The sequence below is a fragment of the Phocoena sinus genome, chromosome 4 (genome assembly GCF_008692025.1).
Source record: "Phocoena sinus isolate mPhoSin1 chromosome 4, mPhoSin1.pri, whole genome shotgun sequence".
Lineage (NCBI taxonomy): Eukaryota > Metazoa > Chordata > Mammalia > Artiodactyla > Phocoenidae > Phocoena > Phocoena sinus.
Window position 1 is genome coordinate 14998347 of NC_045766.1, and position 25142 is coordinate 15023488.

The window sequence follows — 25142 nt, forward strand, 5'->3', positions numbered from 1 at the left end:
AGGAGTCGGGGGAAGGGAACAGAGGGCTTCAGTCAGGGCCAAGGTTGCTGGGCCCCACTGTCCACTTCCCTGGGGTGCTTTCCTGTCTGTGGCTGATGCTTTCCCCATTCTGCTGGAGCTTTCCCTGGTGGCCATCTGCTGGCCATGAACTTGGCGTGCACCTCTCCAGGCGGGTCCTCCATTTCTCACGCATGGATCCCAGAGGAGACCTGTCTCTGAGCTGTTCCAGTCTGACAAGGCAGGGAGGGGGGCTGATGGTGACCTGGTCTTGGAGGGTGGCTGGCACAAGCCTGGTTCTTGGGGAGGGAGGAGGGAGGAAAGGGGTTAAACTCGCCCCTTTTTGGAAACCCTTAATCTTGAAGAGTGAACACTTGTAAAGGCAAACTGGGTCTGGGGGTGCTGGTTTTGTCTGGGTCTCTCTGTCCCATCATGAACCTAAGCTGGGAGCTGTAAGTGCCTCTGGCCAGGCTGGCTCACGCCTGTGCTTCTGTGTCTCTGTGTTGAGCAGCAGCGGCCAGTTTCTTCGCAAGCAGCTGCGTCCCCTGTGTGGATCAGTCGTCCTTCCCTAAACTGTGCCAACTGTGTGCGGGGAAAGGGACGGACAAGTGCGCCTGCTCCAACCATGAACCGTACTTCGGCTACTCAGGGGCCTTCAAGTGAGTGAGACCAGCTTCTGCTCCATCCGGGCTCCTAAGTGTCCAATGTCCTTGGCTGGAAATCTCCCCTGGCCCACAGCAGAGCCCAGTCTTCAAAGGGGCAACCAGGGGGCCTAATCGCCTCAGTGACACAGGGACTTAGTGACACAGCTGGGACTCCCCAGGCCAGGCCGGGCCAGTGCATACTCTCTTCATGTGACATTGACAAGGAAGTCCTCTCCTGGGGCTCCTCTTTCCGTTTCCCCAGAGTTCTCTCACTGGACTAGGCAGAGCCTGAAATGACGGGCACGGCCCTAGTGTCCATGCTGCTCTTCAGTGGCAGGCCCTCTGCTCTCCACTGCAGCAGCGCTGACCGCTCAAGGTGCTGGCCTCTCTCCTGGCTCCTCTCACCGTCCCTGTGCAGGCAGCTCATGTGGCTGATTTCTTGCTCCCTCTCCTCCCTTGGTTATAACTCTAAAGTTTTAGAGCCAGCCAAGGGCACCTTTCCTCCCTCAAGAGACACTATGCCTTTATCCTCCACCAGAAGTTTGAAAACACTTTTCTCATTGAAACATCTTCAGTGCCTTTTTTTTTTTTTTTTAATTTATTTTATTTACTTTTATTTATTTTTTTTGCGGTACGCGGGCCTCTCACCGTTGTGGCCTCTCCCGTTGCGGAGCACAGGCTCCGGATGCACAGGCTCAGTGGCCATAGCTTACGGGACCAGCCGCTCCGCGGCATGTGGGATCTTCCCGAACCGGGCCACGAACTCGTGTCCCCTGCATCGACAGGCGGACTCTTAACCACTAGCGCCACCAGGGAAGCCCTTCAGTGCCTTTTTGATGCTTTGGGGCACATGGTGAGGGTCCTCCAGCTCCTGTGAGCTCACCCCCCTATCTCCATGGTACCCTGGATATCAGTGCCCCATGGTGCCCCCTCAGCTGTGGGTCTTCATAGAGGCCTCCCCCAGGCCCTGCCCTTTCCCCAAGGCTGGAGAGTGTGGTCAGACCCTCAACCTGAGGAGAAGGGCCAGCCCAGCAGGAACCCCCCTAATGTGTCTCCTCCCCACAGGTGTCTGATGGAGGACGCTGGGGAAGTGGCCTTTGTCAAGCACACCACGGTACTTGGTAGGTGACAGGAGAAGCATCTGCAGGTCCCTTCAAGCAGAAGGCCTTCCTTTTCTTCCTGCCTTCTTCTACATGCTCAGTAGTCAGACATGAGCATAGCGTGTTCCTCCTTTCTCACTGCTGGGGTGTTTACCTGCTCAGAGGCGTGTGTCTGTGGGGTCCCCGGCTGGACTCCTGGGCTTCATCCTATCGTTCAACTTCCTAGACACTGGGACCCTTCCTCCTGGTCAGTGTTGCAATAGCAAAGGATTGGGAGGAGGTCTGGCTGGCCTTGGCCTGTAGTCAGCCTGCTGAGATGAGACCTCTTGTGGGGTGTGGGCAGTCACCCCTGCACAGGACATCAGAAGCTTTACCTGTAAACTGGCTGTGGGACCCTGAGCAAGTCAGTTTTCTTCTGGCTCAGTGTTTACTCTAGGCTTCTCGGCTCACACAGTTTATGATTCAGTGGGGTTTTGCAGGGGAGCGGAAGGGGCACCACACCTCACGCTCTGCCTGCCGTCGGCTCACATGGGCTTCTCTCCCCCAGAGAACCTGCCTAACGAGGCTGACAGGGAGGGGTATGAGCTGCTCTGCAGGGACAACACCCGGAGGCCTGTGGACGAGTACGAGAGGTGCTACCTGGCCCGGGTCCCTTCCCATGCCATCGTGGCCCGAAGCATGGGCGGCAAGGAGGACTTGATCTGGGAGCTTCTTAACCAGGCCCAGGTATCGAATCCCCATCCTCTTTCCTGCTTAGCAGTTCCTGCTTGGATCTGGGGCATTTTCCTGCACTCCCTTCTTGCCACTGTAGAAGCCCTTCTGTGTTCAGGATACAGTGGGGACCATGCCACACACCATCCACTTATAAGAAAGCATCCAGCAAAGCCTTCTTGGAGTTGCACAGAGCCTAGTCCTGCATTATCATCTGTCAGACCCTTACATTCTGGACCAGTGACATGAAGCTGATCCTTCTTGCTCTATTCCGTATCTCTCCCGTTGGAAAGGAAATGATCTCTCTTCCAAGGCCCTTCAGCCTGACTGCAAGGGAGCTGCACACACAGCCAGCTTTCCTTCCCTAGAGCAGCAGAACACCAGAACTGAGCCAACTTTCTCTTATCCGGCCCTCCCATCTGTCCATCTGTCCATCAAGGCAGCCACACAGTGTCAGCCTCTGAAGGAGATGTGTTTCTTGCACTCAGTGAGCTGTCATCCAGCCAGGGAGACAGGCACAGAAACACATTCAGTGAAATTGGGTGTTTGTTATATGTCCCAAGAGGGCTGTGAATGGAGACGGTGCTGGGTGGGAAAGAACAGATCCGACTGCCCTCTCTCCTGGCATCTTGAAAATTTCACTTTTTAATTTAGTTTCCTGAGTTTTAAATTTTTCTTCGGTCCCATTTTGCAGCATCTCTTGTTGCTGTAGCCATTCAGATCTGTGTTTTTACCACACACAGGAACATTTTGGCAGAGATACCACTGAAAGCTTCCAGCTCTTCAGCTCCCCTCATGGGAAGGACCTGCTGTTTAAGGACTCTGCCAATGGGTTTTTAAAGGTTCCTCCTAAGATGGACTCCTGGCTCTACCTGGGATATGAGTATGTCACCGCTCTTCGGAATCTAAGAGAAGATACACGTAAGTGTTTGTGAAGGATCGTGTGGCTCTAGGAGCTTGGAAAACTGGTGAGGGTGTGCACCAGCAATAGAGTCTTTCCAGGTATTGAACACCTGTCCCAACAATCCTTTGTCTGCCCTGCCTGTGCAGCCCAGTGTTAGATGAATGCTAAATGGCATCACCAATGGGCATTAAAGGAAATTCATGCTTAAAATGATTTGTATTGATACCAGCACTTCTTCCCTTGTATAAATCAAGGCTACCCTACCCACTTTGTGAAGCCAGTTAGCCTGGCATGAAGTAAGTCAAATAGAATGAAATTGCTACAAACGTGCACATCTGGAGCCAATGCTATGGTCAACATGTGCCATGGTGAGGCTGGAGCTTTAGACAGGTCGATCCTGCTTCTGAATTTCCTTGGGTCATTGGGGATGTGCTTGAACATTCATTCAGCAGACAGGTATTGACCACCTATCTATAAACTGTGCAACGTGCTGGGCATACAATGGTGAGTCAAAGATATATTAAATTCTGCTGTCATGGAACCTTCAGCCCAGTGAGGAAGACAAATGTTGAAGGAATAGTCACTTCATTGAATGATCAATTAAAAATGAGAGATTTCCTCAGCAGAAGGAAAACAAAAACAAAAACCCAGAACAAAATATCATGGCTCTAGAAGAGTGCAAAACAAAGAAAGACAGGTCCCGGAAGGTAAGGCTTCCCTGAGGAAGTGCCTCTTTAGCTGGGTCTAAAAGTTGGGTAGGTGTCCATTTATTCAGCCAACATTTATTGTACTGACCATGAGGCAGGCACTAAGGGTGCCATGGAGAACAAGACAGGCATGACCCTAGCCGTGGCCAAGCTTATGTTCTCCTGCAGGGAACAGACAATAAATAATGAATAAATATATAACAACAGCTCAGATGGTTAAGTGCTATTTCTAAACAAAGAGGGAAAAAAAAAAAAACCCAGCCTGAAGTGATAGAGTGCCTTGGGGTCGGGAGGAAAGTTGACTTCTCATAAGAAACAATTTTAAGTTAAATTTAAATGATAAGAAGCCAACTAAGAGGCTGTTATTACCTTTGATTTCTAAGAGAGTAATTCCTTGAATGGGATCTGTCTGTGTAATGCTGAAAAATCCTAGCATTTTCATGAAGACAGTAGCATAACCAGCAGGCAACATCTGGGCCTCTTCTAATCTCTGGTTCTCTTCCTTATGTCCTAGGCCCGATCGCCTCAAAGGGTGAATGCAAGAAGGTGAAGTGGTGTGCAGTGCACCACCTGGAGAAGGTCAGGTGTGATATGTGGAGTGTGAACAGTGACGGGGAAATAGAGTGTGAATCAGCAGACAGCACTGAAGAATGCATCGCCAAGATAATGGTACGTCACTCCTGCCTCTGTAGGGCAGCATCCCTGCCACTGTTGCCCACCTGTCCCCAAGGGTGAGTGAGTGTTCCTGGGAATGACACGAAAAGCCGGGTTCCAAGGAACCTTGCCCTCACTGTGGGAGACCAGCCCCACCGAAACCTCAGGACCTTTGGACTTCTGGATCTGAAGGGCTCCTTAGGGCTTGTTTCCTCCTAGTGTTAGCACCCAGTGGAGGGCAATCTGAGTCATGTCTGCTTAGGGAGGCTGGACCTGAGTGTGGGTGTGCCTGAAACCCACGGTGTGCCATGGCAAGTGAGACAAGTGTGACAGGGTCGTGTTGTTGTGCAAGCAGGTAGAAGTTTAGCCTTGTTGATCACAAAAGCATTCCATATTTGCTTTTAGATAATGTTGAAAAATTGGAGGATATAAAGAAGAAAATACATAAAAACTAATCGTAACCTTATAACTCTGAGAAAATCCTGTTAACTGGGCTCATATCATACATACAATTTACTCTCTTTTCTCACCTAATCTTATCTAGGGAGCTTTTCCCCTGTCACAAGTCATTCTTTGAAAACATGATTTTTAAAAATATATTTTAAAATATATTTTAGTTTATTTTTGAAAGAATATACACTATTCTGTTTACAGTGGTATGTCTGGGGACCAAGTTTATGGGGGACTTTCATTTCTTTTTTTTCTTTTTTCTTTTTTTTAAATTTAAATTTTTATTTTCCCTTACGGTTTATTATAGGATGTTGAATATAGTTGCCTGTGCTATACAGTGGGACATTGTTGTTTATCTGTTCTATGTATAACAGTTTGCATCTGCTAACCCCAAACTCCCAACCCATTCCTTCCCCAGCCCCCTCCATCTTGGCAACCACAAGTCTGTTCTCTATGTCTGTGAGTCGGCTTCTGTTCTGTAGATAAATTCATTTGTGTCATATTTTAGATTCCACATATAAGTGATACCATATGGTATCTGTCTTTCTCTTTCTGACTCACTTCACTTAGTATGATAATCTCTAGGTCAATCCATGTTACTGCAAATGGCATTATTTCATTCTTTTTTATGGCTGAGTAGTATTCCATTGTATATATGTACCACATCTTCTTTATCCATTCATCTGTCGATGGACATTTAGGTTGTTTCTGTGAAAACATGTCGATAGCTTAATGTTGATAGCTATTCCAGAGTGTGGATGTGCTACAATTTGTTGAGCCATTTCCTTGCTATTGAGCATTAAGTTTGGTCCTATCTTATTGATATTATGAATCACACTTGCTTTTGCCCACTTACACATTTTGCCCAAATAGTTTCCCACATATCTGATTATTCCTTTAGGGTATATTCCTCAAAAGTATATTTCTAAGCCCAATGGGAAGCTTGGCAGTCTTGTTGAATTTAAGCATTTCTGAAATTTGGGGCTTATTAGCTCTATTAGATCATTATATCTAACAGATCATTTGAGTTTATTTGATTCATTCATTAAAGACCTTGTATTGACCAAGCAACCAAAATAGCACCCAGCAAATGTGGCCGAGATTCGGGTCTGGGGCCCCCATCAGGAGGCGCTCTATGCCACAGGCACAGCCCTGAGTCTCTGACTCCACTCATTTGTCTTACAAATGAGAACTCCTGGTGTCAGAAAGGTGTTGTGAGAGTGTCTCTGGGACAGTGTGCCCTATGAGAGGACAGGGGGACTGAATGTGGGTCTTTCCTTCTGAAGAAACTAAGCAAAGCACCCAGAGTTGATCATCAGTTCATCATGGTTTGGGTGAAAATGGGAGTACATTTTATTTTCTATGTTGGGTGTGCCTGACTGATCCTTTGGGGGTCCAGTACCAGCAGCTTCTGTCTCGCTGGGCCTTCATGACCTGTGCTGGCAAGGCTGCTGCAAGGAAACAGCTTGGAGGGCATGTGGGACAGAAGATGGTCTCTTTTCACCTGCTGTGATGTGCTGTGTCTTTGCAGAAAGGAGAAGCTGATGCCATGAGCTTGGATGGAGGCTACATCTACATAGCAGGCAAATGTGGTCTGGTACCTGTCCTGGCAGAGAACTACAGTAAGTGGAAGGGGCTTCTCTCAGTGTTTCATTTCCCCTGGGCCATGGAGAAAGGAAATGGAAAATCACAGCCTGATTTATGCCACATGGGCCATAAAGCTCTTGCTTACTGAGCACCTCCTACTTCCTAAGCTCTGGGCTCCCTCATCTCTAGTCCCCAACACTTTTCTTGAAGGATGGGATCTTCTATCATACCTCCCACAAGGGAGTTGGAGGCTTTGCACTGGGAAGTTCTAGCTAAAAGTGACCCTTCTGCAGAGGACATCTAGATTCTCAGTTGGGATTCCTGGCAGGTCTTCTTGATTCCAAAGCTCACACTTCTCCTCTTGCCCTGGTGCACGGATTCAAGTATGGTTGGCAGAGACCACTGTGGCCACAGGATAGATAGAGTGGGAAACCTGAAATTTACAATTTTGGACTACAATCCAGAGGCCAGGGAGCTAAAGTGAACTTGCATAATCCAGACAGCCTGGACCTTTTGGAAACTGGTGATATGTAGACAGTTTTCCTGGCTCTTTTAATTCTGAGCTGCACATGGTAAAGACGATTTCCAATCTATAAATGAGTATTTAATGACTTCTTCGTTTTCTCCTCTACAGAAAGTGAGGGCCCACATTGTAAAAACACACCAGAGGAAGGTGAGTTGAGATTGGTAACCTCATGAGTTTAAGATAAATTCCCATTGCTTTTGGGAAAGGGTAAGGTAAGTTTAAATTCAAATCAAAAGTAGATAAGAGACCAATTTTCGGAATGCAAAGGAATCATGGAAGTAGAGTCACTGGCAATGATGATTACTTTTTTACACTTGCTATGACTTGCACATGGGAATTTTCATTTAATCCTATAAGGTATTTCTTGTTGACTTCTAAGGATGCATAAGAGGACCAACAGCTCAGAGAGATTACAAGTTGTCTAGACTCCAACATCCAGCAAGCAAATACAGGCCCTCCCCACCACTCCTGACTGCCTCGCATTGCACAAGGCCAGCAAAGTTTTAGATGAGGGTTAGCACCAGCCCAGGAGCCTTGCTGAGACGTGCCTGGCAGGGCTGAAGGGAGAGGCTCATACCGGCAGATGTCCAGGGGCATGATTGCTCAGCCTCCCAGCCAGAGCTAGGCCCAGGAACCCAGGCCAACCTGGCTCTCACCCAGCGCTCTGGCTGGGGGTGGATCTGGAAAGATGTGGCAGGAGAAAGACAGGAAATCTTATCAAGGTGGGGTCTGGGGCCCACACTCAGGTCCCTGCAGGTCATTTCCAGCCATTAGTGGGCAAGTCTGTCCTCATCACTTGTCCCAGTTACAACCTTCAGCCTCTCCCCATCACACTAGGAACCAAGCTCTTCAGCCGAAAATATAACCATTCTCATTCCATGAACAATAAGATTTGTGTCTTTTCTGTTGGAAACAATTTCCTGAATTAATTAAATTGGAAAACTGAAATCATGAGTTGATATTCTATTACCAGTTTTAAAGATCAGCATGTATTTGCAGCTAATCATGGCAGCTAACTTGATTTTGACAGTTTCCACTTTGCATATTTATTGTGGTGCAAACCTGTATTCTCCTTATCACAAATTATCTGGCCAGAATATCCCTGTGGTTTATTGCTCATTTACTACTCTTTCCTAATGTGCCCTTCAGTATCCATTCCTCTACTATTCCACAGTGGAGGGTGAGTTGCTGGTTTATGTCAGTAGCTTCATGCATTTGGGGAAGGGTTATACACCAGCCATTGCTCTGATGGTTATGTATTCTTACTACTTTACTTTTTAAGTTCAGATTAATCTCCACCTCCTGGAATGACTTGTATCCACCCCACCCCCACCCCCCCATCAGTTATTGGGAAAACCCTTTCAAAGAGAGAAGGAATGGTTTGGGATAATTCTACTCCTTAAGGAGATGGCAGATTTAGACACTCTGGAGGGCCCAGGGGTGTTAATACTCCCTATTTAGGTGTCTTTCTTGCAGGGTACCTTGCTGTGGCTGTGGTTAAGACATCAGATGCTGATATCAACTGGAACAATCTGAAAGGCAGGAAGTCCTGCCACACTGCAGTAGACAGAACCGCTGGTTGGAACATCCCCATGGGTCTGCTCTACAATAATATTAACCACTGTGAATTTGGTGAGTGAGCTCTGAGAGGCTACTGTTGTCAGGGCCAGGTGGGAAGAGGTGTACTGGGAAGAGTGAGGTATGGTACAAGATGCTGTGGCCGTGGCTCTATGGTAATACAATTTGGTTTAGTGAACTTCAAGAAAATATCTAAAAGGAATGGTAGGGCTGGGAGGTGGATCAGAATGGTTCTTTTCAGTTGCACATAATGGCTTAAGTGAATATGCGTTTACTTTTCTCTCTCATGAAAAAGACCAGAGACAGCAGTCCGTGGCTGGTACTGTCGTTAGAAACCCAGGCTCCTCTCTCTTCCTGCTGCACCATTCTCAGCATGAGGCCTCCATCTTCAAGGTCACTCATGGTTGCCATTATACCCACGATCCAGGCAACCTCAAGGAACAAAGAGAAAGGGCACTTGAAGTATGTGCCACCTTGTTAAAGGAGCTATTCAGGAACTGTAGCCCAATTACTTCAGCTAATTTCTCATTGCCCTGAACTTAGATACATAGTCACATTTAGCTGTAAGAGAGGCTGAAAAATGTCATCGTTTATTTGGGCATGTTTCTGTCCCAAATAAAACTAGATTTTTGTTCAAAAAATTAAAAGTAGAACTACCATATGATCCAACAATTTCACTTCTGGGTATTTACTGGAAGAAAACAAAAATACTAACTCGAAAAGATATGCACCCACACATTCACTGCAGCATTATTTACAACAGCCATGACACGGAAAGAACCTAAGTGTCCATCATGAATGAATGGATAAAGAAATTGTGGTTTATATATATACAATAGAATATCATTCAGTCTTAAAAAAGAAAGAAATTTTGCCTCTTGCAACACCATGGATGGACCCTGAGGGCACTATGTGAAATAAGTCAGGCAGAGAAAGACAAATACCGTATGTTCTCATTTATATGTGGGATCTAAACAAAAATAAAACAAAATAACCCGAGCTCACAGACACAGAGAGCAGATTGGCGGTTGCCAGAGGCAGGGGTTGGGGGTGGGCAAATGGGGTGAGTGTAGTCAAAAGGTAAGAACTTCGGTTATAAAATAAATAAGTCATGGGGATGTAATGTACATCATGGTGACTATAGTTAATGCTGTATTGCACATTTCAAAGTTGCTAAGAGAGTAGCTCTTAAAAGTTCTCATCACAAGAAAAAGAAATTTTAATGTGATACACCACATTAACAAATTGAAGAAAAAGATCATATGATCATCTCAATAGATACAGCAAAAGCTTTTGATAAAATTCATCACTCATTTATGAGAAAAACTCTCCAGAAAGTGGGCATAGAGGGAATATACCTCAACATAATAAAGGCCATATATGACAAACCCACAGCTATCATATGCAACAGTGAAAAGCTGAAAGCATTCCCTCTAAGATCAGGCACAAGACAAGGACTCCCACTGTTGCCACTTTTATGCAACATAGTTTGGAAGTCCTAGCCAAAAGAAATCTTTTTTTTTTTTTTTACGTTACGCGGGCCTCTCACTACTGTGGCCTCTCCTGTTGCGGAGCACAGGCTCCGGACGCGCAGGCTCAGCGGCCATGGCTCATGGGCCTAGCCTAGCCGCTCCACGGCATGTGGGATCTTCCTGGACCGGGACACGAACTCGTGTCCCCTGCATCCGCAGGCAGACTCTCAACCACTGCGCCACCAGGGAAGCCCAGAAAAAAATTTTTTAACCCTGTATGGTGATGGATGTTAACTAGACCTATTGTGGTGATCCTTTCACAGTAGCAAAACATGTTGTACTCCTGAAATTAATATGTTATACGTCAATTATATCTCAATGAAAAATTAATGGAGAAAAAATTAAAAGAAAAAGAAAAAAAACTTGATCTTTGTTACGAAGAAGCAAGGGGAAATGGCCATTGGGTGGACAGCTCCAAGCCCTGCCACAGGGCTTTCTAGGCAATGTGGTATGAGGAGTCCTCGGGTCTCTTTAAGATCTTGGCAGTCTCACCAAGTGACTGCTCAGCTCCTAGGCCCCTTCAAAGGGGTGGAAATCAGTTTATTCTCTGTGTCCTCTGAATATCTTCAGGTATGAGCTTAGTTCTACCTCCTAAAATCTGTGTGTAATTTCACCATGGACATGTTTTGTCATGGTTTTTATTTTCTTTAACTTCCTGAGTACTTCCTCCCTGCCACCTCCAAATATTTGTAGCTACTTCAAAAGGAGGGTCTCTAAAGGCAGTTATGAACCAGGCAAGTCCTGTGTGTGTTCGTGTGTGTGTGTGTGTGTGTGTGAGGGGGGTGCATTCAGGAGTTCTGTTGCCCACCAGCAAGGGCAGCACTTCTGTTCTCCTGAGCCTCCTGGCAGTTTTACAGCTATGGAAGAGCAGCTGAACTGTGTGTGAAATTCCCCAGCACTTTCTCAGGGTTGGAGTTCTACGTTCTGTTAAAGGCTCTTCTAATAAATATCAGGGAAAAGAAACACCAAAAACAAGTTGCACAACTCAGGGAGTGAGACCTTCAATTTTACCCCTTTTAGTCAACTTTCATATCATTTCCATCCCATCTCTCTAGGTGAGTGAGACACTATTGGGATGCTGATGGAATCCCCTCCACCTGACTTGTAATGGTTCCCAGCCTCAATTAAGTTTCCTTTCAAAGCCTATACCCTGGCAGGTCCTGAGTTGATGGCAGGTCACATAATGAGTATGTTCTACCTATCCTGGGCCATACACACCTGTGATGTGTTAGGTAAAGGCCACTGACATTGACTCAGGAAGAGCTGATTTTCTCTTATCCTTCTGCACAGATAAATTTTTCAGTGAAGGCTGTGCTCCTGGGTCTCTGCGAAATTCCAGTCTCTGTGCTCTGTGCATTGGCTCAGAAGGTGTTCCGGGAAGGGAGTGTCTTCCCAACAACCATGAGAGATACTATGGCTATTCAGGGGCTTTCAGGTGAGTATTATAATCCTCATACAAAAATAATAGTAATCCCAGCCCTGACGAAATTCCTTTTTAGGAACGCAGGTGAGATTCTTACATTCCTATCCCATTAGTCCTGCATGTTAGGGTGTCACATTTACAAACATAAGTAGAAACCTGTGAGAAGAGGCATCCAGCTCCCTCCAGGACACGGTCTCCAGACCTGGCTGTCATAGACAGCAAAGACTGGCAGTATGGTACAGGTCAGAAGTTCTCAGCGGGGGGTGATTTGCCCCTCAGGGGACATTTGGCAGTGTCTGGAGATGTTTTTGATTATCAGTGGAGTTGGGGGATGCTACTGGCATCTAACTGGGAGAGGCTGCTAAACATCCTACATGCGTAGGACAGCACCCTACAACAAAGAATTATCTGGCCCCTAATTCACTAGTGCCAGGTGAGGAAACCCTACCATAATTGAATAAACACAGGAGTCAAGCATCTGGCTCATGTTCTTCCATTCACCTCTGGGGGAACCTACAACCATGGAAATATATCAATACAAAAGTAAAGTACATGACTTCTACATCTTTGGTTACATTTCTAGCTCATGGAGTTTCTATCATTTTTAAAGAGACACCTGTGCACTTTACGACCTTATTAGTTTTTAACTATCCTGTCTGACTTGGGCCTGTGTCACTTAGCAGTTCATGACTCCATCAACTTCACAATGATGGTGGTATTGTAACTAAAATTCTCACTAGGGAAGGAAAAACAAAGACTATCCCAACTTCCCAGGTACAACCAGCTTGTGAGTTAGAGTAAGAACAATTCACAGCCCATAAGTTTACAATTTTACAAGGAGACTGTGAGTAAGGAATCACCTTGAGGGAAGACTGCCCCTCTAATATCTGTGTTGAAGCTAGGAAATGGATGTAGCTCTGTTGGAGAAAATGGGCCAGAATTTAGAGTGTAGAAGTGAGATTGTATAACTACAAAGCATATCAGAGGTTTTGTTTTCTTTTTATTACTTACATTAGTAATATGTAAGATCAGTGACAATAGATTAGTGATCAAATGGGAATCACAATTGCTGATATCAGATGGCCAGCCCTGGATCTATAAGGTGGCTTTTCTGAATGACAGATGTATCTCTGACCTCTTTTCTTCTCTCTCCCTGTCTGGTACTCCGCAGGTGTCTGGTTGAGAAGGGAGACGTGGCCTTTGTGAAGGACCAGACTGTCAAAGAGAACACTGGTGGTATGTGCATAACCTTTGTCCCCATAAATCAGGGTCGCTGGTTCACTTGTGTCCAAGATGTCTTTGTGGAAGTGTTATGGACTCTGTCAGGGTCCAGAGCTCTGATTCTCAACCTGTTTGTTTGGTGAAGAGAGAAGCGTTTGCTTGGATAAGCAGAATGGTAAGGACCATGGGCTTCCCAGTGGCCCTGAGTCTCTCCCAGGAACCTTCCTACAGGTGCAGGCACTGTGCCTCCTTTCCCCTAAATACTTCAGTGCACATTTCCTAAGAACCAGGACTTTCTCTCACATACCTACATTACAATTAGCAAGATCAGGAAATTTATACTAACATGGATTTAATACTCATCACGTCCACAGTCCCTATTCAAATTCTGTGAGTTATCCCCAAAAGGTCCTTTATAACTATTTCTCATATTTCTAGGTCCAATATATATTTAAATATATTATATGTCCACTGGGAAAAACATACAGACAGTGGCGCCCCTGTAGGAATGAGCACCAAGACCTTGGCTTCTAGAACCATTCTCCAATAGAAGGAACCAAGGCCCCTTGGAAAAATAGCTGATTCTGTGGCTGGGGCAGGAAAAGTATAAGGTGAACCTGGGACATCATGCTGAAGAGCTCAGAGAGATGGGACGTATCAAAGCACATAGGAGCCATTGTGAAAGCCCTCCACTGGCCAAATCTGGGACATTTTGAGCTTGAAAAGACATCATAATAGTAGTAAGAAATAATAACCCATTGAATAAAATAGGAACGCATAAGTCCATCCTGATTAAACAAATGAGTATAAGGGAAACATCTTCCTTATTGTAGAATGCTAATTACAGATGCAGAAATAATTATGAAGTTAAAAAACTATCGTTCGGCAACCAAGATAGTAATAATTGATTCAAGCAAGGATCATCAATGGGCACTAAAACTAGTGGTGAATATTAGATGGCCATGACATTAACAAACAAGACAAAAATTTTCAAAATGTCAGTAGGAATGAGTATTCCACCTGCCCACTCTCTATCACTAACTGCTTATATTCCCCACCTAGAGTCCAGGCAGCTATTACTTCCCTCCTTCCCTCATGTCCCTTTACTCAACCTCAAATTTTTCCAGCAACTCATTTAGAATGAACTAGTACAGGACCAGCTCCTCTAAGACGCCTTCCCCAATGGCACACCTCCATCCCACAACAGAATCCTCTGTCCATATTGCTCTTATTATTGAATTCATCACATTCCGTAATAAACTATGGCCACAGGGAGCTCTTTTTTCCTCTTCTTACATCCCAACACCAACCACAGTACATGGCACACAGAAGTTGCTAAGTACTTACTTGAGGGAATAATTGGTTTGGCTAATTTTTCTTTCTTCCCTCCTGTTACTTTTGCTTTTTCCTTTAAGGGCTGTCCTTTTTCCTGCTACCTGAGTGTTACCCTAGGCTGGTTCTTTGTCATCCCTTGATTTCTCTTTGCACCCTTCCAAGTAGGGCTCCCCTCTCGAGGCCGCAACTGTCTTTGCAAAGACTCCAAAAGCCTTACCTCCTGAGGGGAATTTATAGAGGAGGCCCACCTCCCATCTAAATAACATCCCAGGATCTCTGTTTGCCCTGTGGTCATTTTTATGTACAAAGTACACTGGCACTGCAAACTCAACCTGTATAAAGCCAAACTCCTCATACTTCTATCAAAACCCAGTCCTCTTCACACAGCCTCTGTCCCCATGGAGGTCTTTATTATATGCCCTGCCAGTCGAGCCTAGATTAAATTTTCAGTCAGTATGTTTTTTTTTTCTTCGGAATAGGTATGTCTTCATTAAATTCTACGGTATGTTGTGATATGGAAGAACCAGGATACAAAGGCATAGAGACTATGATCTAATTATATAGATATGTGTCTGCACATCATATGAGTCTAGAAAAGAGACTAGAAGTAATGCACCAATGTTGAAGGTGAATGCTGTGGGATTATACTGTGTTTCAAAGTCTTCTTCCTTAAACTATGTAGCATTTTACAAATTAGCTGCAGTAAACAAGCATTATTTGTAGTGGAAAGAAAATTTTTTATCATGCCCTTCTAGATGCCCACTGCTCCTAACCCAGACCAAATCACCTCCCATCTCATTTTTTCTACTTGTCCTATTTCAGGCTCACACATTAACACTGATTTCCATTCATAAGTTCTCATAGACCCACTTTTCTTCCTACCTAAGTGCCACACTCCATCCCACACTCAGGGCCTTGAGGATCTGAGCATGTTTAGCCTGACTGCCCAAGACTTTGTTCCAGGGGGGCTCTCCTCCACCCAATAGGAACACTGGGCACGTACCTGTCCGTGAGTCTTGCTGGAGCCCTCCATCCCCTCACAGAGAAGCGTTCCTCTCTCCTCCTCTCAGGCCTACACGTGTTACAGGACACACCTGAAAACTTGCCTTCTCCAGCTAGCCTTCCTGAGTTAATGTGCTCTCGCTGTGCTGGTTCCCTAGCTCACACAGCGTTTAGAGAGTGTTACACCAAATACAAAATGTTATTATCTGTGCCCTGCATTTTTGATTTTGGTATGTGTGCTATTTCTCCCCTCCAATAAGACTGTGTCTTGCAGAAGGCTGAGGACATGGTACTGAATAAATGCTTAAAGTACTAAGTAGAACAGAATGGGTTTGGAGAGAATAAGGATGGATTTCACTTGGAAGGTGTTGAGTTGGAGGGATGGGTAAGAAAAGAAAGGAGAAATGTTAAAAGGTGAGCAAAGATATGTGCAGGTACTGGTGGGACGAAAGGCAGGCAATTTGGGGTTTTCTATAAAAACCAAAAGTGTGCCTTTGGAGAGTGTAGGAAAAGGGATATTTTTACTCTCTATATAAATTTAAACTTTTAAAATACTGCATTCATATATTAGTTTTTCAATTAAATGAGAAAATTAAATTAAGAAAAAGACTGCAATCCTGTACTTTAGGAGAGAAGCAAAAACTGGGAAAACTTATTTGAGAATTGCCTTAGGAGGAAGGAGCTTAAACCTTGAGAACAGGTGAGATGTTCTTTTTTCAGAGAGAATACAGAAAAGATGAAGCAAGGGGCTGAGAACAGGATATGGACCTGTATGCACAGAGGCATGCGTGCATTCCACATAGAACTAGTACGAGTGAGCCAGATTTCACTCATAAAAGTGAAATCTTTGGCCCTTCCAAAAGGGCTTCTGGGGAAAGCTCTTTTGCTTGCTAGTGCCAGATGGTACAGCACAAAACTGCTTAGAGGGTCACATTCTTTCTACACTGGAGCAGGAGATCCAAATACTTTGGAATTTAGAAGAAATGAAGGTCATTTTGAACATCATCCATAGAACGTGGTTCACCCTCACCTGGCTGGGTGGGCAGATTGAAAGGAGTGGTCTCTGGGAATTCCTGGTAACTCTCTTCCTCTCCACATTACTGTAACCCCTGCTGGCCACTGGGTCCAGGCCCTCCACACGCCAGTGGGTGTGCCTTGATCAAAACTGTGGCTGACCCACCTTTTCTGTACCCAGGAAAAAACCCTGAAGAGTGGGCAAAAACACTGCAGGAGGAAAATTTTGAGCTGCTGTGCACCGACGGAAGCAGGAAGCCTGTGAAGGAGGCTGAGGATTGCCACCTGGCCCGAGCCCCGAATCATGCTGTGGTCTCACGGGCAGATAAGGCAGCTTGTGTTCACAAAATATTAATGATTCAGCAGGTATGGTGGCACAGACAGGGCCTCCAACCCTTTCTACTTGGGTGCGTGTGGATTATTTGGGGATTTCCCAGCTGAGTCCCAGCCCGGTACCCCAGCATTCTTTTCCTGGAAGTTAGAACTGGGAGGGCATGGATTGTGGAACTGGATCTCCCAGGCCTCGCTCTGCTCACTAGAGATCAGACCTCGTCTGATGCAAGTGTCCCAGGGTCCAAGTACCTGCCTTGCAGCTTGACCCTGACCTTGCTCTGTGGTACCCTCATTTTCCCCACTTCTGCCTTTTCTTAAATGAAGGTGACGGATCCTATTTCCCAGCCCTTCTAGATACAAGTCATGAAATGTGGACTGTGTTTCTCTTACTTAGGCAGACTAAGAACCATTCCAACAGGCAGAAGAACCCAGGAACTTGTCCTCTGGGGAAAACAACCAACCCAGGGCTGGCCTTGTGGGGAGAGAGACTGCCTGAGTATTTTAATCCTAAAGACCCCTCCACCCACAAACACCACCCTCCCCTCAGTGACAGCTTCCTGTCTGTTGATCCATTGGTTTTCTTCTTTTAAAAATTAAGATAGCATACCTTTGTGAGTCCTCTGAAGGTAAATGGTACTAATAATTAGTATTTAATGGACATTTCCTAAGTGCTAGATGGAATGCTAAATGTTCTGTAATCCTTATTTCACTTATAATCTTAGAAGGCCTGGAGGAGTTGAGCCTCTTATCAAGATAGGATCAAAGATGAACTTTTAAGTTCACATGAACTTAAAAGTCAAATATGAACTTTTAACAGCTACCTGTACTACTCCTCACTGGGTTGCTCATATTTAATATTTTCTTTGACAATAGTACTTAAAAGGGACATGCTTCTTCCCTCTCATTTCCTGGAAGCCGCCCCCAAGACCATGGCCAACGAAGTGAGGAAGAGAGATCAGAGAAGTCAGCAGTGGGCAGGAGGCAGGGACTTCCCCAAGGAGATGGGACCAGGACAGACCCTACAGAGGACTTTGAGGCCTCATGGAAGCACAGATTTGTGGTCCATAATTGTATGAATGCCAGGTGATGGATGTGGAAAGATCCCGAGGCATCCTCTGCGGCTTCCCTTTCTTCCCAGGGCTGGTTCCCAGCTTCCAGTCCCCTCCATCCCATCCATGCGTTCCCAGCAGCTCTTTGCCACAGGTCCTCATGCACTTTCTGTCCATTTGACAGGATAAATTTGGAAACGATGGAACTAACTGCCCGAGCAGTTTTTGTTTGTTCCACTCAGAAAACAAGGACCTTCTGTTTAGGAGTGACACTAAATGTTTGGCTGAACTTCCGAACGCAACAACGTATGAAACCTACTTAGGAGCTAATTATGTCACAGCTCTGGCTAACCTGAGACAATGCTCAACCTCAAGTGAGTACGAGGAACAGCATTGGGGAATCTGCAAAACGAACATGTGCGGGGTTCTGGGTGCTGGATACCAAAGGAGGAGCGGGCTGCAGTCCCCAGGAGATGACCAACAGACAGGATGAAATGCTGAGGGAACAATGCAATCCCAGCATGAATGAAAGGCTGACTTGCATGGGCTGATCGTAAGGGGGCCCGGGCTGAAGGCACTGAGGTAGTGACTGCCAGGACATACAGAATTCCATGCTATTACTAAGAAAGGGAAGAGAGTTATGTGCCCATGCCAATTACTCTGCTCTAAACACCTTTTCACACAGTGCTGCCTTGTTCAAGATGGTAGCCTCTAGCTACATGTGGGTATTTAAATTTGTATTAGTATTAAACAAAATTTTAAACTTAGTTCCTCAGTCACACTAGCCATAATTCAAGTGCTCAATAGATACGTGTGTCTCCACATAGATGAGCAAAGAGAACATTTCCAGCATTGCAGAGAGTTCTTTTACATGGTGCTGCTCCTGAAAGCTTGAACAATGATAAGTTCCAGTAACTCTAAAGTTGCCATACACACCACAGGCATATCTCGGAGATACTGCAGATTCAGTTTCAGACTATTGCAATAAAGGAATATCGCAATAAAGCAAGACATATGAAGTTTCTGGTTTTCCAGTGCACATAAAAGTTATGTTTATACTACAGTATAAAGTGTGCAATAGCATTATGTCTAAAAAGTGTCTAACAATGTACGTACCTTAATTAAAAAATACTTTATTGCTAAAAAATGCTAACCATCATCTGAGCCTTCAGCAAGTCATAATCTCTTTGCTGGTGGAGGGTCTTACCTCAATGGTGCTGGCTGCTGACTGATCAGGGTTGCTGAAGGCTGAGGTGACTCTGGCAATTTCTTAAAATAAGACGACAATTAAGTTTGCCCCATCAATTGACTCTTCTTTTATGAACGATTTCTCTGTAGCATGCAATGATGTTTGATAGCATTTTACCCGCAGCAGAACTTCTTTCAAAATTGGAGTTCCATCCTCTCAAGCCCTGCCGTTAGTTTATCAACTAAGTTTATATAATATTCTAAATCCTTTGTTGTCATTTCAACAACCTTCACAGCATCTTCACCATGAGTAGATTTCATCCCAAGAAACCACTCTCTTTGCTCATCCATGAGAAGCAACTCCTTATTCATTAAAGTTTTATCATGAGATTGCAGCAAGTCAGTCACATCTTCAGGCTCCTCTTCTAATTCTAGGTCTCTTGCTATTTCCACCACATCTGCAGTTACTTCCTCCACTGAAGTCTTGAACCCCTTATAGTCACCTATGAGGATTGGAATCAACTTCTCTCAAATTCCTGTTCATGATGATATTTTGACCTTTCTCCATGAATCACAAATATTCTTAATGGCATCTAGAATGAAGAATCCTTTCCAGAAGGTTTTCATTTGACTTTGCCCAGACCCATCAGAGGAATCACTATCTACGGCAGCTATAGGCTTATGGAATGTATTTCTTTCATAATGAGACTTGAGAGTCAGAATGACTCCTTGATCCATGGGCTGCAGAATGGATGTTGTGTTAGCAGGCATGAAAACAACATTAATCTTGTACATCTCCATCAGAGCTCTTGGGTTACCATGTACATTGTTAGTGAGCACTCATATTTCGAAAGGAATCTTTTTTTCTGAGCAGTAGGTCTCAATAGTGGGCTTAATATATTCAGTAAACCATATTGTAAACAGATGTACTGTCATCCAGGCTTTGTTGTTCCCTTTATAGAGCATATGCAGAGGAGACTAAGCATAATTCTTAAGGGCCCTAGGATTTTTGAAATGGTAAATGAGCATTGGCTTCAATTTCAAGTCACCAGCTGCATTAGCCCCTAACAAGAGAGTCAGCCTGTCCTTTGAAGCTCTGAAGCCAGGCATTGACTTCTCCTCTCTGGCTATGAAAGTCCTAGATGGCATCTTCTTCCAATAGAAGGCTGTTTTGTCTGCATGGAAAATCTGTTGTTTAGTGTAGCCACCTTCATTAACTATCTTAGGTAGGTCTTCTGTGTAACTTGCTGTAGCTTCTACATCAGCACTTGCTGCTTCACTTTGCACTTTTATGTTCTGGAGATGGCTTCTTTCCTTAAACCTCATGAACCAACCTCTGCTGGCTTCAGGCATTTCTCCTGCAGCTTCCTCACCGCTCTCAGCCTTCACAGAACTGAAGAGAGTTAGGGCCTTTCTCTGGATTAGGCTTTAGCTTAAGGGAATGTTGTGGCTGGTTTGATCCTTTATCTAGGCCACTAAAACTTTCTCCATATCAGGAATAAGGCTGTTTCTTATCATTTCTGTGTCCACTGGAGCAGCACTTTTAACTTCCTTCAAGAACTTTTCCTTTGTGTCCACAACTTGGCTAACTGTTTGGCACAAGACGCCCAGCTTGTCTTTGGACAGGCCTTCCTCACTAAGCTTAATCACATCTAGCTTTTGATTTAAAGTGAGAGATGTGCAACTCTTCCTTTCACTTGAACATTTAGAGGCCAGTGTAGGGTTATTAACTGGCCTAATTTCAATATTGTTGTGCTGGTGGAGCAGTCAGAACACACACAACATTTATCGATTAAGTTTGCCATGTTAATGGGCACGGCTTGTGGTGCCCCAAAACAATTAATAATAGTAACACCAAGGATTACTGACCACAGATCACCATAACAAATATATAATAATAATGAAAAAGTCTGAAATATTTCAAGAATTACCAAAATGTGACACAGAGACATGAAGTTAGCAAATGTTATTGGGAAAATGGCGCCAGTAGACTTGCTTGATGCAGGGTTACCACAAACCTTCAATTTGTGAAAAACACAACATCTGTGAAGTGCAATAAAGCGAAGCACAATAAAATGAGGTATGCCTGTACTTATCTAGAACACCAGTTTTCTAAGAACTAGAATACAGTAAAACACACCTTTGTACTATAGCTATGTTGGACATCATTTAATGACTTGGAATCATTTGGAAGATGTGGGAGAATACCATGTAGCTATAGGGAGGTTATTCTTCAACTGCAGAGTGCAGGTCCCTAAGCCACAGTTCTTAAGATACTGATTCCCAGGTCCTGGGGACACTGATTCAGCAAGTCTGTGCCAGGTTCAGGGTTTCTGCATTTAAACAGCTGCCCACATAATTCTGGTATAAGGAAGGATCCATGGCCACTGTTCTGAGTACCCAGGTTGTATTTACCTATATAGTCTGTGAGGGGGTGGAGACTCTGGCGCTGCTGTACTCTGCTCCATCCCCAGCTCCCAGGACGGAAACTGGCACGTGCTGGGTGCTTAGTGCATCTCGTTATGTTAGTTCCTCACTTGGATCAGAGAGGACAGTCCTCCCAGGCTCGTTCCAGCCACATGGACTCAGGCGTATGAGCCCTGCCCGTAAGACACAAGATGGGGGATGATGTAGGGCAGGGAAATCCTGTTACCATTCTTGGTGTGAGACACTGCCCGCTGTAGGCACAAGAGCTGTGCAGGCAGGAGGAGGAGGCCACTAGGAGAACGGCCAGGTCCATCCATCAGAAGAGCAGGGCAACGGGTCTGAGCACTTTTGTATCAGCCTTAACTGTTGATTCACTTAACAGAAAACAAATATAGGTAGATATTAACTGCCCTACCCCTCTGCTCTGTCCCCACAGAACTCCTGGAAGCCTGCAGTTTTCACAGAGGTTAAAATCCAAGAGTGGGGCCACCACCTGATGGAGATGGGAGCTCACCGGACCCATAAGCTTCCCCTGGTTTTGCTGGTCTGAGTGGTTTGGTTGCCTTCAGTTTGGTGGTGGCACCTCTGCGGGACAAAATAAAAATAAAAGTTATTATTGGTTTTATCTTTTAAAAACTTCATTTTTTCCCTAAATGTTTGGTCTGGAAGGACTAAATACATGTGCAACTAGCCCTTCCTTCAGAGCTCAAGATTCATTTGCTCTTTCCCATAGCCATACCTCCTGGGTACAGTCCAAGTAGGAATTCTTTCTAAAAGGGGTCTTCATGGTCATTATAATATAATCAAGTGTATAAGGCTGTGTGGTGTGTGTGTGTGTGTGTGTGTGTGTGTGTGTGTGTGTGTGTGTGTGCGCGTTGCTGGGGAAGGGGAAGGAAGGAGGATGCAGAGTAAGTATTGAGATGGAGCGTTCAAGGCAGTACAGAAAAAGAATATAGACGATTTACATATTTAAAATATTTTTCATAAATTTCATCAGGTATACGTGAAGTCCTGACTCTTACTGCTTGGAAAAGTGAATCACTGGAAACTCTTCTTGCTAAAAATCATAGCTTGACCCCACCTCCCATGGCAGTCACTGCCCTGTCTCCTCCCATTCTTAGTGGAGCTCCTGAAAGGTGGAGCCTTATTCTTCCCACCCCTCACTGGTTATTAATGGCTGAACACAGAGAAATCAGTCTTCTGCTCCACTCACATCCCTGCAGCTACTCGGGTCAAGGTTACCACCCACCTGCCAGCTGTGAAAACCAACTTGTTCTTTCATCCTTGAGTCTGTTTACTAACTTGATATGGCTGACCACTCACCCTTCCTTGGAACCCTCTCCCAGTTTCTCTGACACAGCAGCTCTTCGCTTTGGTTCCTACCTCTCTGTCCTCTTGTGGTCTTACTGTGGGCTCATCCTACCAGCTCTGAAAAGTAGGGTAATCTTCCCGGGGTTCTTCTCTTGATCCAGTGCTTTTCCAGGCCCTCCGTAAGCAATGAGAATGACTCCTGGGCATCTACATCTATTGTGCTCACCCCTGCTTCCAGCATCCCACACTCACACCTCCTCCTGCCTGTGCATCTATACGGTAGAGTTCGCACAGCAATCGGAAGCCCAACAGAAAGAAAAGTGAGGTGATCATCTTACCCCTTCCCTCTCCTGCTTCCCTAATCCAACTATTGTTTCCATATATTTCATACTGGGTAAAGACATGGTCTGCTACCCACTCACAGGAGCCATAAACTGAGGAGTCAAATTTCAATTCACTCTTTCCCCTCATTCCACATCCAATGTCAGCAAGTTCTGCTGATTTTGCCTTCTAAACAACTCTTCAGTTTGCCCCTTTGTTTCCTAACTCCTCTACACTCTGGGGAACAGCTGCAGGTAGGGGGTTCTGAACACAACAGTCCACATCTCTCAACTTTCGAGTAACCAAGGAAACAGACCCTGGGTCCACTTTGCAGACCAGACCTGATGTTCACCTTTTTACATACAGCCCTGCTTTGCTTTGAGTCTAGCAACACTCTGTTTTATGTAATATCCACCTAAACTCCACCCTCACCTCAAATCCTATAATAATTCTTTCTTTTCCTTTGTTTGGTGAGATGTCCCACCATTCCTCTGGCATGTGGTCGGTCTTATTGCAATGAGCCAACAAATCTAATTTTATCAACAATGCGCTGAGTACCTACCATGATCCAGGCACTGTTCTAGGGACTGTGAACACAGCAAGGCATATTATAGTCTCTGAAAATAATTTCTGTCTATTTTTTATTTATTCCTCCCTCTAGACTGCCTTCTTGTCAGTATATCTGTACAATGTCTGAAATCATGTTCACCAGATACTATTGGTATAAAAACTAAGGTGATTTGTGTCTTTCTTCTTTGATCTTTCATTATTATATTGAGTTTTTAATATAATAAATGTCTCATTTTAATTCTTTTTTAAAAAATCCTCCATTTTTTCAAAGAAACAGAATTAAAGAGATAAGTCAGAGTAGGGGAATCACATGACTGGTGTCCTTGAGTCTGAGATAGGTTCCATTGTGATTTGGAGCTGCTGGGAACAGGAGAGAAAAATGTGTCCGGTGAATGAGACATTTTAATTAATGGAAGAGAAGAAAAAATTGTCTATGTTGGTTTTATTGTAACTCTCCATCTGCTGTTAGAATCAGGGAGCAGAGCACTTTCAGCCAGCAGCAGTCAGTGTCTGCACGTCCTTCCTTGACATCCATCCCCACAGAGCCCCTGGGAGCCTGCGGAGTCCCTGAGGCAGAGAGACGTGAGAGGACAGGAAGCCTCCGACGCCATTCTCTCCTGCTCTCATTACTGAGAATGGCAGCACCACCTTCTAACACGAGGGTGGAAGGTGTGCACATCTCTTCTGCCTTCATAATACGCAGGAAACAAATTGAAAAACAGCATGACCATGTCTTATCAAAGCCCTGCTTCCTCATCCCCAAATTTCTCCACCAACACGGCACTTGTTCACTCACGTAGCTCTGACTAAAAATCCCTATACACTGAGGACATTTCTGGTAGATGTTCTCCATGCCTGGCCCTTCCTCCTTCCCTGCATTTTTAGTCCCTAACAGAAGTTATTATAAAGGAACTGTGTGTGTGTGTGTGTGTGTGTGTGTGTGTGTGTGTGTGTGTGTGTGTGTGTGCGTGTTGGGTGGTGGATACAGAGCAGGGATCAAGACCATAAGAAAGAAAAGAAATAGAATGTGGTAAGATTACTGTCAGTTCTGACAGTTTTAATTCATAATGCTAATTTAAAATATAGAAGTTGGTTTACTAACTTTAACCTCCCATCCTAAACATCCTTCCTTAATCTGGAGTCCCTGTTGCCTACCTTTATCAATGAAATGCCTGGAAAATGAATTATACTGTGTTAGAGCATATAGTCAAGCATAAAGGAGCCCGACTGCCTGGAATTGGTGGGTAGGTTACTCAATCCCTGTCCCAGTTTTCCCTCTGTAAAATTGGGATAATGGGTCACTGTGAGGATTAAACAAATTAATAAATTTAAAGTATTTAGAACAATGCCTGGCTCTAGCAACCACTCATTAATGTGAGCAATTATCCTCATTACCTTGTCTCCCCCCACCCCTCCCCTCTGTTCCCCCTGAGCTCACTTTTCACTCAAGCCTTCAACCTCTGCTGCAGAGATGCTGCTGGCCAATTCCAGGACACGTTTTACTCCTGTGTCGCTGACCCTCCCTTCTCAGGCTTCTTTGTGGGGTTCCCTCTCCTCC

At 44.9% G+C, this 25142-nt stretch overlaps 1 protein-coding gene across 2 annotated transcripts in view; it reads left to right on the forward strand.

The window, feature by feature from the left end:
* Positions 1-22007, forward strand: part of LOC116753191 (serotransferrin-like) — a 31732-nt gene extending 9725 nt beyond the window's left edge. Inside the window, exons 5-17 of one of the 2 annotated variants that reach the window (XM_032630715.1) lie at positions 509-656; positions 1707-1762; positions 2289-2467; positions 3196-3373; positions 4578-4732; positions 6699-6789; positions 7389-7427; positions 8757-8912; positions 11681-11825; positions 12985-13049; positions 16567-16751; positions 17952-18141; positions 21819-22007. In XM_032630715.1, coding sequence (XP_032486606.1) covers positions 509-656; positions 1707-1762; positions 2289-2467; positions 3196-3373; positions 4578-4732; positions 6699-6789; positions 7389-7427; positions 8757-8912; positions 11681-11825; positions 12985-13049; positions 16567-16751; positions 17952-18141; positions 21819-21853 — 1622 coding nt within the window. In that variant the 3' untranslated portion in view covers positions 21854-22007. The remainder of the gene's footprint in view (positions 1-508; positions 657-1706; positions 1763-2288; positions 2468-3195; positions 3374-4577; positions 4733-6698; positions 6790-7388; positions 7428-8756; positions 8913-11680; positions 11826-12984; positions 13050-16566; positions 16752-17951; positions 18142-21818) is intronic. The other variant, XM_032630716.1, reaches the window with a different exon arrangement.
* Positions 22008-25142: the final 3135 nt, after the last annotated feature.